The following is a 12,116-nucleotide window of genomic DNA, read 5'->3' on the forward strand; positions in this document are numbered from 1 at the left end:
TTGGGAAACCCACCATGGACTTGTCGAAACAATGGCACGTACAGTCGCTGCAGTTTTGGGTTCCAAAGGTGGACAAAGACACTACTAAGCAGGTGCTCGTAATGTTTCGGCTCACAAATGAACTGAGCCCTAACATGTATCTCTCCATTGTTCGTTTAGTAACTTCCACTTTTTGGTTTATTTTCGTATTAAAAGTCTGTAGCTCACTACCATAGGCCAAAACTGCTAATACACACTGACAGTAAGGTTTCTGTTTGAGACATATAGGAATCCTAGTTTTGAAAACCCTGTTCAGAGTACCAAAATCACTCCAGACCAATTTTACTCTCTTGTTTGTGTCCATCCAGTTCTTGTCTTTAACTGCCGTCAATGCAAAAACTCATTAACTCGCTTTATTATTGACTGTTACTATGTACAATTTTTTTAGTGTATTATTAATGGATAAGTTTAGTCTTATTATTAGTAGTAGTATTGTTACTAACGATTTTCATGCATACCTTCAGACTTCCTCTATTAAGCTGTTCCATTCACTATTGAAATTTGTATGTGCTAGAGGCGTACTGTCCAAGTGTCATCTGCAAAATAAAGGTAATGCAGATGTGTTGCATCAACACATTCCTTCTTCGTTTTCCCAGCACAAGGATCTAAAAATTTCCTTTTAAGATTGCTGGGAATACGTTTGATGGTATGGAAGCTTTTTGCCTAACTCCTATTTTAACTGTGAATTTCCTACTTTCTTGATGAAGTGTAATTTATATGGTATGGTGTTCAGTATACTAACGCATTAGGTTGGTGCATAAGTTCATACTTTTCTGTTTTGCATGTTGGTATTCCGGTTGCTATGGCTCTATTTATTGATTGTCATTTTTTATTTGTAGTAAACTGTTGCTGTCTGAGATTACATATTGTCATTTTGTCATTTGGAAACAGTGCATGGAGCTGGAGTGCCAAGTGGAGAAATCGGAACATTTCCGACATGTTTTCCTGTTTGAGTTCAGTAGAAGGGTGGCAGCAGCACCATGTATGAGGATAGTGCCGTTGGACAGAGCACGGCAAGAAAATGATTATCTCGTTTTAAGAGGGATCGCCTTGACATTAGTGACTCTCCACGTTCAGGAAGACCTTCGGTGTTTGACGAAGATCGTTTAAACGGATTAATCCACAACGATCCACGTCAGTGTAATTGAGAACTGGCAAATGTGCTGGACTGTGATAATTCCACCATCGTGCTCCAATTTCCTGCAATGGGCAAGGTTCAAAAATCGGGTGTGTGGGTACAGCACGCTCTAAGCCAAAATCACAAAAATCAATGGATGGTCGTACGTGCATCTCTGCTTGTTCGTCATCAACAGGCTCGTGAACACCACCGACCAATCCTATTCTGTATCACTACTGGTGACGAGACATAGTGACGGTGTGGTGTACATCGTATTGCTTCACCGAGGTGTAACCACCACTGCTGACATTTATTGTCAACAACTGAGACTTCTTGCGAACGCAGTCGAAGAACAACGACCAACACCCTCCCGCATTCTGCTAGACTGACAAAAAACGCTGTAGAGCAGTTGCGTTGAGAAGTCATTCCGCACCCATCTTATTCACCTAATCTTGCACTCTCAGATTTTCACATTTTGCGCTCTATCGAACAACCTTCAAGAAAATTCCTTTCCCGGAAGAAAATGCGCTCTGAAAATGGCTCAATGAGTTCCTCGCCTCAAAATCACGTGATTTCTACAATCGTGGAATCGAAAAGTTGTCCCATCGTTGGCAGACTGTTTTAAAAAGTGAAGAAGAATGTATTACTGACGACAAAGTTCAAAATGGTTCAAATGGCTCTGAGCACTATGGGACTTAACTTCTGAGGTCGTCAGTCCCCTAGAACTTAGAACTACTTAAACCTAACTAACCTAAGGAAAATACACACATCCATGCCCGACTGCAGCGCCTAGAACCGCTCGGCCACTCCGGCCGGCGACAATAAAGTCTCTGTTATGAGTATCTGTTGTGTTTATTAAACTTACGGAGAAACGATACAAACTTATGCACCACCCCATTAAGTTGAATCATTGCCTTATTTCTCAAGAGCTATTACTACAGAGTTTAGTGGAATTAAGTTAAAAACTCTCTCTAAATCTATGAATCGCATGCAGAGTGGTAATTAATCGGCGTTGCACTATCTACAGTTTCGACTTGCATTGTGACTTTGCACCAATGAAGCATTCTAGTTCTTCGAATGAGTGAAATCCAATATTCTAGGAATGACGGTTCTCATACAATGCCTGACAGACTTTCTAGGGAGACATTACTGGACAGTTGGACACTGCAAAGAAGTCCTGTCAGTGATAACTCGAGTACCAATTTTATGGGATAGTTCTGAGCACGAATTTTGAACACTTGAACGTCATACATGGACTTGCTCATCTGCAGGTACACCGTTACCAAGAATACTTTTCGCCTTTAGTCTATGGTGTACCTTCAGTAGCGTAGGCAGTATTGTCCGTTACTGAAAGTCAACTTCAAGAGACTCTGTCCTCGACATCTAAAGAGATCGATACATGGTGTGTTGGCTAGGAGCAAACTGAAAATGGGAAGATGAGTTATTGAGAAAGTAAAATGTGATGAAAATGCCTAACATTATTCCAGGTGCACATATTTACTTCTTTTTACCTCAATATAAAGTGTAGTGTGGAAGTAGAGCAATGTACACCAGTTGGAAGGTTAGTCTGAAAGCTGAAACTGAGTGATGCAGTAACATCTACATATGCTTTCGTGGTCTTCCCGTACAGTAGATGTAGTCCTTGAAAGCTCTGTTTTTAATATAACGTTGGGAAAATAGCTAACTTAGAACTCGGATAAAGAAGAAACAAGTAAACAACTTTGTAACTGAAATATTACACAGAAGTGTTTACATAACGGGTTTCTCTTCTAAGGGTCGTCAGGCGCGATTATCTCTGGTGGTTCGGCAGGTATTTGCATTTTCGCTCTTGGAATGTGGAGCTGGAGCCAGCCCAAATAAAGGCAACTCATCCCGTCTTTCATGCGACACCCAGTATCGACAAAGAGCGTCGGTTTGTGCTTAATGAGACAGTTTGTCGTTCTGCGCATGTCGTCATCATAGGAGCACGTGGGAGCGCGTTGTTTGTAGTGCTTTGTGATTTTCTACAAACGTTTTATTTTAAAATGCCTGGCTGTGCTGTTATGGGATGCCTGTCGTACAGCAGGAAGACAAAAGGTTCAGATGTAATCTATCATCCGTTCTCAAAAGACATTCAGTTGCAGAAAGTGTGGATTACGAGGTGCTACCGAAAAGATCGCTTCAATATTACGACGTCAACAGTGTGTTCTTTTCATTTCACGCCTGTTGATTACGTCCGTGACTTGCGAGCAGCGCTTCTTAATGTATCACCTAGGAAATTGCTTAAACTAGACGCAGCACCGAGTGTAAATATACCAGGAAGTGTTCCCATTAATAATGGTAATGCGAGTGCAGTTGATGCAGTTTCTTCAAATGGGGCAAGAAAGAGAATGCAAAGCGCACTTGATCACCTGGCTAATGTGATTCCCAAAAAAAGAAAAAAAGAAAAATTGGCCAGACAACAGCTACAGTGTGAGATTGACAATATACAAATTAGTGAACTTAGTAAACGCATAGAAAAATTAGAGTATAGGAACAATAAACTGACATATATTTGCGCAAAATTGAGATATAGTGAGAAGTGCCTGAAAATAAAAGTGAAAGCTTGTATTGCGAAAATAATCCATCAGCAGAAGTATCAAAAGAAGCGTGTGCAGGAGAAGGTGACTGGAATATTAGGCAAACGATTTTGATGGACGTGGATACGTTGCTTGTGGAGTGGAAAGAAACAAAGCAGCAAAGAGAAGACATTTGTAAAGCAGTTCCTCTTCGTGCTACATCTAGGAGGTGTGATTTGTTTTTGAGGAATCAGGTTGGTTTCCCACTTCCAGTACTGACAACGCTGGAAAGGTGGGCATCACGCTCTTTCAGATGCTTTCCTGGTGTGCTTACAGATGGTTTACAGCTAATGAAAGCCCAGTCATCTGTATTGTCAAAAACTGAACGTGTATGTGTGCTCTCAATCGACGAAATGAACGTAGACAGCATTATTACATATGATTCTGTTGGAGATCGTGTTGTAGGGCCGCACACTAACGTGGTGTTTGCTATGGCGCGCGGTTTGTTTTCTGGGTGGTGGCAACGAGTGTACTACAATTTTCACAAACAGATAACAGCCGTGCAAAACTGAGATATAGTGAGAAGTGTCTGAAGCTAAAAGTGAAAGCTTGTGTTGCGAAAATACTCCATCAGCAGAAGTATCAAAAGAAGCGAGTGCAGGAGAAATTGACTGGAGTATTAGGCAAACTACACTCCTGGAAATGGAAAAAAGAACACATTGACACCGGTGTGTCAGACCCACCATACTTGCTCCGGACACTGCGAGAGGGCTGTACAAGCAATGATCACACGCACGGTACAGCGGACACACCAGGAACCGCGGTGTTGGCCGTCGAATGGCGCTAGCTGCGCAGCATTTGTGCACCGCCGCCGTCAGTGTCAGCCAGTTTGCCGTGGCATACGGAGCTCCATCGCAGTCTTTAACACTGGTAGCATGCCGCGACAGCGTGGACGTGAACCATATGTGCAGTTGACGGACTTTGAGCGAGGGCGTATAGTGGGCAGCGGGAGGCCGGGTGGACGTACCGCCGAATTGCTCAACACGTGGGGCGTGAGGTCTCCACAGTACATCGATGTTGTCGCCAGTGGTCGGCGGAAGGTGCACGTGCCCGTCGACCTGGGACCGGACCGCAGCGACGCACGGATGCACGCCAAGACCGTAGGATCCTACGCAGTGCCGTAGGGGACCGCACCGCCACTTCCCAGCAAATTAGGGACACTGTTGCTCCTGGGGTATCGGCGAGGACCATTCGCAACCGTCTCCATGAAGCTGGGCTACGGTCCCGCACACCGTTAGGCCGTCTTCCGCTCACGCCCCAACATCGTGCAGCCCGCCTCCAGTGGTGTCGCGACAGGCGTGAATGGAGGGACGAATGGAGACGTGTCGTCTTCAGCGATGAGAGTCGCTTCTGCCTTGGTGCCAATGATGGTCGTATGCGTGTTTGGCGCCGTGCAGGTGAGCGCCACAATCAGGACTGCATACGACCGAGGCACACAGGGCCAACACCCGGCATCATGGTGTGGGGAGCGATCTCCTACACTGGCCGTACACCACTGGTGATCGTCGAGGGGACACTGAATAGTGCACGGTACATCCAAACCGTCATCGAACCCATCGTTCTACCATTCCTAGACCGGCAAGGGAACTTGCTGTTCCAACAGGACAATGCACGTCCGCATGTATCCTGTGCCACCCAACGTGCTCTAGAAGGTGTAAGTCAACTACCCTGGCCAGCAAGATCTCCGGATCTGTCCCCCATTGAGCATGTTTGGGACTGGATGAAGCGTCGCCTCACGCGGTCTGCACGTCCAGCACGAACGCTGGTCCAACTGAGGCGCCAGGTGGAAATGGCATGGCAAGCCGTTCCACAGGACTACATCCAGCATCTCTACGATCGTCTCCATGGGAGAATAGCAGCCTGCATTGCTGCGAAAGGTGGATATACACTGTACTAGTGCCGACATTGTGCATGCTCTGTTGCCTGTGTCTATGTGCCTGTGGTTCTGTCAGTGTGATCATGTGATGTATCTGACCCCAGGAATGTGTCAATAAAGTTTCCCCTTCCTGGGACAATGAATTCACGGTGTTCTTATTTCAATTTCCAGGAGTGTATTTTGATGAACGCGGATAAACTGCTTGCGGAGTGGAAAGAAACTAACAATGCGGCACCTAGGTGCTTTTTTCGCAATCGAGGCGGGTTTTTAGTTTTATAATATATTAACTTTCAGAGTCATTCTAGGTGGCAGTGGTTAGTGACTCACTCTGTATATTACTATTACTGTGGAACTGGTGGGTGGTCAAGAAATTTTATTACTAACACACACACAAAAGTGGTCGTTAGGTAAAAAAGGTGACTACTCCTGGTGTATTGTATTCTCGAAGGTAGAATTTGAGGAGCAACCTAGCATTGGCCTCAATGAGCGTTGAAAACCGCCTAAAAACCACACACTAGGCAGGCCGATGTACCTGCCCACGGTCGTTAATCCGTCGGGGGGATGCGATCCGTGTCTGGCTGACCCGTCTGTCTCGCACATTAGAGGACGAACTGTCAAAAACAGGAGGCCATACAAAATCCGCACACTTCTGTGAGTTCCGCAGGAAAGCACTTGATTTCTTTGCCACGCGTTTTATTACTTTGGCTGAACTATCACATCTACTTAAAATATGTTAAGTTCTTAGTCGCAGTTTTCGCAGCCGACACATTTAAGGCGAGATCTGCGTGGAAGTAATGCGCCAGAGGCAAATCACTGACCTGGAAAAGCTTCGGCACGAGGCTATTGCTGAGCTTGGTGACGGCCTGGACGCTGCTCTGCGACTCCTGGAGACTCAGACGAGCTGTTGCCACCACCACCAACAGCGCTCTCAACATCTCTGAAACGACACAACACGTTTCCATTTAGTACACGTATCACTAAAATACGCCCTCCTCGAACGGTGGGTCTTATCATTGGTGAGGTGGATTGCACGCTTCAGCGAAACGGATAGCCACACCGCAGGTGCAACCACAACGAATGACTATCTGTTGAAAGGTCAAACAAACGTATGGTTCCTGAAGAGAGGCAGCAGCCTTTTCAGTAGTTGCAGGGGCAGGAGTCTGGATGACAGATGAATCTACCCTTGTAACATCAACAAAAACGGCATGTCTGTGCTGGTACAGCGAACGGTTTTAAGCAAGGGGAAACTACAGCCGTAATCTTTCCCGAGGACATGCAGCTCTACTGTATGGTTCAATGAAGATGGCATCCTCTGGTGTAAAATATTACGAGGGTAAAATAGTTCCCCATTCCGATTTCTGGGCGGGGACTACACAAAAGAATGTCGTCATCAGGAGAAATAACACTGGCGTTCCACGGATCAGAGCATGGTATGTTAGACCCCTTAATTGCGCAGGGAGGTTAGAAAATCTAAACAGGAAATGGATAGGTTGAAGTTAGATTAAGTGGGAATTAGTGAAGTTTGATGGCAGGAGGAACAGGACTTCTGGTCAGGTGAGTATAGGGTTATAAACACAAAATCAAACAGAGGTAATGCAGGAGTGAACTTAATAATGAATGAAAAATAGAAATGTGGGTAAGCTACTACGAATAGCATAGTGAACGTATTATTGTAGCCAAAATAGACAGAAAACCAACACCCACCACAGTAGTACAAGTTTATATACCAACTAGCTCCGCAAATGATGAAGAGATTGAGGTGCTGTGTGATGAGATAAAAGAAATTATTCAGATAGTTTAGGGAGACGAAATTTTAATTTTGATGTGGAATTCGATAGTAGGAAAAGGAAGGGAAAGAAAAGTTGTAGGTGAATAGGGACAGGGAGAAAGAAATGAAAGAGCAAGCCACCTGGTAGAATTTTGCACAGATCATAATTTAATCATAGCTGACACTTGGTTTAAGAATCATGAAAGAAGGTCATATACTTGGAAGAGATCTGGAGACACCAGAATGTTTCAGATTAATTATATAATCATCAGGCAGAGATTCTGGAACCAGATTTTAAATCGTAAGACATTTCCAGGGGCAGATGTAGACCCTGACCACAACTTATTGGTTATGAAATATAAATTAAAACTAAAGAAACTACAGAAAAGTAGTACAGTTAGGATATGAGACCTGGATATGTTGAAAGAACCAGAGGTTGTTAAGAGTTTCACAGGAGCATTAGACAACGATTGACTAGAACGGTGGAAAGGAATACGGTAGAAGGCGAATGGATAGCTCTGCGAGATGAAATAATGAAGCCAGCAGAGGATCAAAAAAGAAAAAAGACAAGGTCTAATAGAAATTCTAGGATGGCACAGGAGCTGTTGAATTTCATTGATGAAAGGAGAAAATATAAGAACGCAGCAAATGAAGCAGGTGAAAGAGAATATAAAGGTCTCAAAAATGAGATCGACAGGAAGAGCAAGACTGCTAAGCGGGAATGGCTAGAGGACAAATGTAAGGATGTAGACGCATATATCGCTAGGGCTAAGATAGATGCCGCCTACAGAAAAATTAAAGAAGCCTTTGGAGAAAAGAGAACCAGCTGTACGAATATCAAGAGCTCAGATGGGAAACCAGTCCTAAGCAAAGAAGGGAAATCTGAAAGGTTTAATGATTGTATAGAGGATCTGTACAAGGGAAATGAACTTAAAGGCAGTTTTACAGAAATTGAAGGGGACGTAGGTGAAGATGAGTTGGAGGATATAATACAGCGGGAAGCATTTGACAGAGCACTGAAAGACCTAGGTCGAAACAACGCTCCAGGAGTAGACGATATTCCGTCAGAACTACTGACAGCCCTGGGAGAGCCAGCCATGACAAAAGTCTTCCATCTAGTGTGAAAGATGTATGACACAGGTGAAATATCCTTAGACTTCAGGAATATTGTAATAATTACAATTTCAAAGAAAGCAGGTGCTGACAGGTGTGAATATTACCGAACTATCAGTTTAACAAGTCATGGTTGCAAAATACTGACGCGAATTCCTTACAGAAGGATGGAAAAACTGGAGATCAGTTTGGATTCCTGAGAAATGCAGGAACACACGAGGTTATACTGACCCTACGATTTATCTTAGAAGATAGTTTAAGGGGAGATAAACGTACGTTTACAGCATTTGTAGACTTAGCGAAAGCTTTTGACAGTGTTGACTGGAGTACTCTCTTTGAAATTCTGAAGGTAGCAGGGGTAAAAAACAGGGAGAGAGCAGCTGTTTGCGACTTGTACAGTAACCAGATAGCAGCTATAGGAATCGAAGATCATGAAAAGGAAGCAGTAGTTGAGAAGGAAGTGAGACAGGGTGACAGCCTATCACCAATGTTATTCAGTCTATACATTGAGCAAGCAGTAAACGAAACAAAAGAGAACTTTGGAGTAGGAATTGAAGGTCAAGCAGAAGAAATAAAAACTTTGAGGTTTGCCGATGACATTGTTTTTCTGTCAGAGACAGCAAAAGACTTGGAAGAGCAGTTGAACGGAATGGACAGTAGCCTGGGAGGAGGATATATGACGAACATCAGCAAACGCTAAACAAGGATAATGGAATGTACTCGAATTAAATCAGGTGATGCTGAGGGAAATAGATTAGAAAGCGACACAATTAAAGTTGTAGATGAGGTTTGTTATTTGGACAGCAGAATGAAAGATGATGACCGAAGTAGAGAGGATATAAAATGTAGACTCGCACTGGCAAGAAAAGCGTTTCTGGAGAAAAGAAATTTAGCAACATCGAATGTCTTATTGAAAGTATTTGCAAGTAGTGTAGCCACGTTTGGAAGTGAAACATGGATGATAAACAGTTTAGACCAGAGGAGAATGGAAGCTTTTGAAATGTTACAGAAGAATGCCGAAGATTAGGTGGGCAGATGACATAACTAATAAGGAGGTAATGAGTGGAATTTGGGAGAAAAGAAATTTGTGGCACATTCTGAGACATCAAGGGATCACCAATTTAGAACTGGAGGGAACTATGGGGGTAAAAGTTGGGGAGGGACACCAAGAGATGAATACAGCAAGGAGATTCAGACGGCATAAGTTACGGTAGTTACTCGGAGTTGAGTCTTACACAGGGTAGAGTAGCCTGGAGGGCTGCATGGAACTGGTCTTCGGACTGAAGACCACAACAATAAACATCAGTAAAATTCCATGTCTCTTTCTCAACTCCATGGATTTACAGATTCTGAAAGTGTTACGGCACACGTTCCCACTCGCACCACCACTCACAGAACAGAGGTCACACTCCGATAACTCTGGATACATTAAAAACGTCTTACGCCAGTCGATGAATACAATAATAAATAACATAATTTGGATGAAAGCTGTTAAGTTGAGAAAGCGAATTGGGGAAGTGGAGCAGCTCGTGGCGAAGATCTGGTTTTTGATATGAGCCTACAGCAGTGTGGATACACCGAAAATAATGCAACACATTCACATGTTGCACTTGTCAAGTGTGTTTACTGTTCTATGCCACTCTGTTTAAAGCACAGGTGCTTCCTGTACATAAGAAGGGCAAAAGAACTGAAACGCAAAGCTACAGACCAATATCCTTAACAACGGTCGCTGCATAATTCTTGACCACATTCTCAACTCGAAGATAATGAAGTTGGTTGAGGAGAAAAGCTCCTGTGCATCAATTAGAACGGTTTTAGAAAGCAACACTTGGGCGAAACACAGCTTGTTGGTTTTTCACATGGTGTCCTGCCAACCATCGGTGAAGGGCAATAGGCAGATTCTATATTCCTAGACTGCCGAAAAGCGTTTAACACGGTGCCCCGCTGCAGACTGTTAATGAAGGTACGAGCATACGGAACAGGCTCCCAGATATGTGAGTAACTCGAAGATTTGTTAAGTAACAGACTCCGGCCGCTGTGGACGAGCGGTTCTAGGCGCTTCAGTCTGGAACCGCGTGACCGCTACGGTCGCAGGTTTGAATACTGCCTCGGGCACGGATGTGCGTGATGTCCTTAGGTTTAAGTAGTTATAAGTTCTAGGGGACTGATGACCTCAGGTGTCAAGTCCGGTAGTGCTCAGAGCCATTTGTACCGTTTGAAGTAACAGACCCCAGTGCGTTGTTATTGACAGCGAGTGTTCACTAGAGACAAGGGTGTCATCAGGGAAGCCTCAGGGAAGTTATTCTCTATATACATAAATGATCTGGCGGCCAGTGTGAACAGCAATCTCTACAACATTTCTAGTTGGTGTGATGATTGGCAGCTACCTCTAAATTAGAAAAACGAAAGTTAATGCAGATGCTTAGGAAAAACAATCTCGCAATGTTCGAATACGGAATTAGTAGCGTGCTGCTTGAAACAGTCACAGCGATTGAACATTTAGGCACAACGTTGCACAGCGATGTGAAATGGAACGAGCATGGAAGGATAGTAGTGGGGAAGGCGAGTGGTTGACTTGGGTTTATTGAGAGAGTTTATGGAAAGTGTGGTTTATTTGTAAAGGAGCTCGCAAAAGAACACTTCTGAGACTCATTATTGACTACTAATCAAGGGTTTGGGATCCGTACGAGATCGGATTAAATTAAGACGTCAAAGCAGTTCAAAGGCGGACTGCTAGATTTGTTACCGGTAGGTTCAAACAACGCGCAAGTGTCACGAAGATGCTTCGGGAACTCAAATATTAATCCATGGAGCGAAGGCGATGCTCTTTTCGGGGAATGCTATTGTCGTTCAAATGGTTGAAATGGATCTAAAGCACTATGGAACTTAACATCTGATTTAGAACTACTTAAACCAAACTAACCTAAGGACATCACACACATCCATGCCCGAGGCAGGATTCGAACCTGCGGCCGTAGCGGTCGCGCGGTTCCGGACTGAAGCGCCTAGAATCGCTCGGTCACAGCGGCCGGCTGCTATTGTGAAAATTTAGATAACCGGCATTTGAAATTGATTGGTGAAAAATCCTACTGCCGTCAACGTACATTTTGCGGAAGAACCACGAACATAACATAAGAGAAATTAGGGCTCGTTCGGAGGCATAGAGTAAGCCGTTTTCCCCTCATTCTGCTTGGAAGTGGAACAGGACGATAAATGATTAGCAGTGGAACAATGTATCCTCCACCACGCACCGAACCGTGACTTGCCGAGTATGTATGTAGGTTAAGAGTAAATCAGTCATGGAAACTCGAACATTTCCAATTGGATGGCGGATGAAGGAAGAACGTACGACGACACAGCAACTTCAAATTTGGGAAACATGTCTCGAAGTATTGCTTGTGTTAACTCATATTTTTTCAAGCAAATGTTTAGCTTTTTGCCAAATAATACCTCATTTATCACCACCTCTATAGCCGAATGGTTAGCATCACTACCATCTGTGCGAAAGGAACCGGGTTCGGTTCTATGTAGCGCTTCTGATTTTCCAGAGGTAGGGCAGTCTGGAACGGTGTCTGCTCGCCCTCGTGCGGCCAGATGAGGAACTGC

At 44.1% G+C, this 12,116-nt stretch overlaps 1 protein-coding gene across 1 annotated transcript in view; it reads right to left on the reverse strand.

Moving 5' to 3' along the window:
* Nucleotides 1–12,116, reverse strand: part of LOC126183580 (intracellular coagulation inhibitor 3-like) — a 215,858-nt gene that overhangs the window by 120,866 nt on the left and 82,876 nt on the right. Inside the window, exon 2 of the mRNA XM_049925677.1 lies at nucleotides 6,448–6,566. Coding sequence (XP_049781634.1) covers nucleotides 6,448–6,566 — 119 coding nt within the window. The remainder of the gene's footprint in view (nucleotides 1–6,447; nucleotides 6,567–12,116) is intronic.

Source organism: Schistocerca cancellata, chromosome 4, assembly GCF_023864275.1.
Source record: "Schistocerca cancellata isolate TAMUIC-IGC-003103 chromosome 4, iqSchCanc2.1, whole genome shotgun sequence".
Taxonomy (NCBI): Eukaryota; Metazoa; Arthropoda; class Insecta; order Orthoptera; family Acrididae; genus Schistocerca; species Schistocerca cancellata.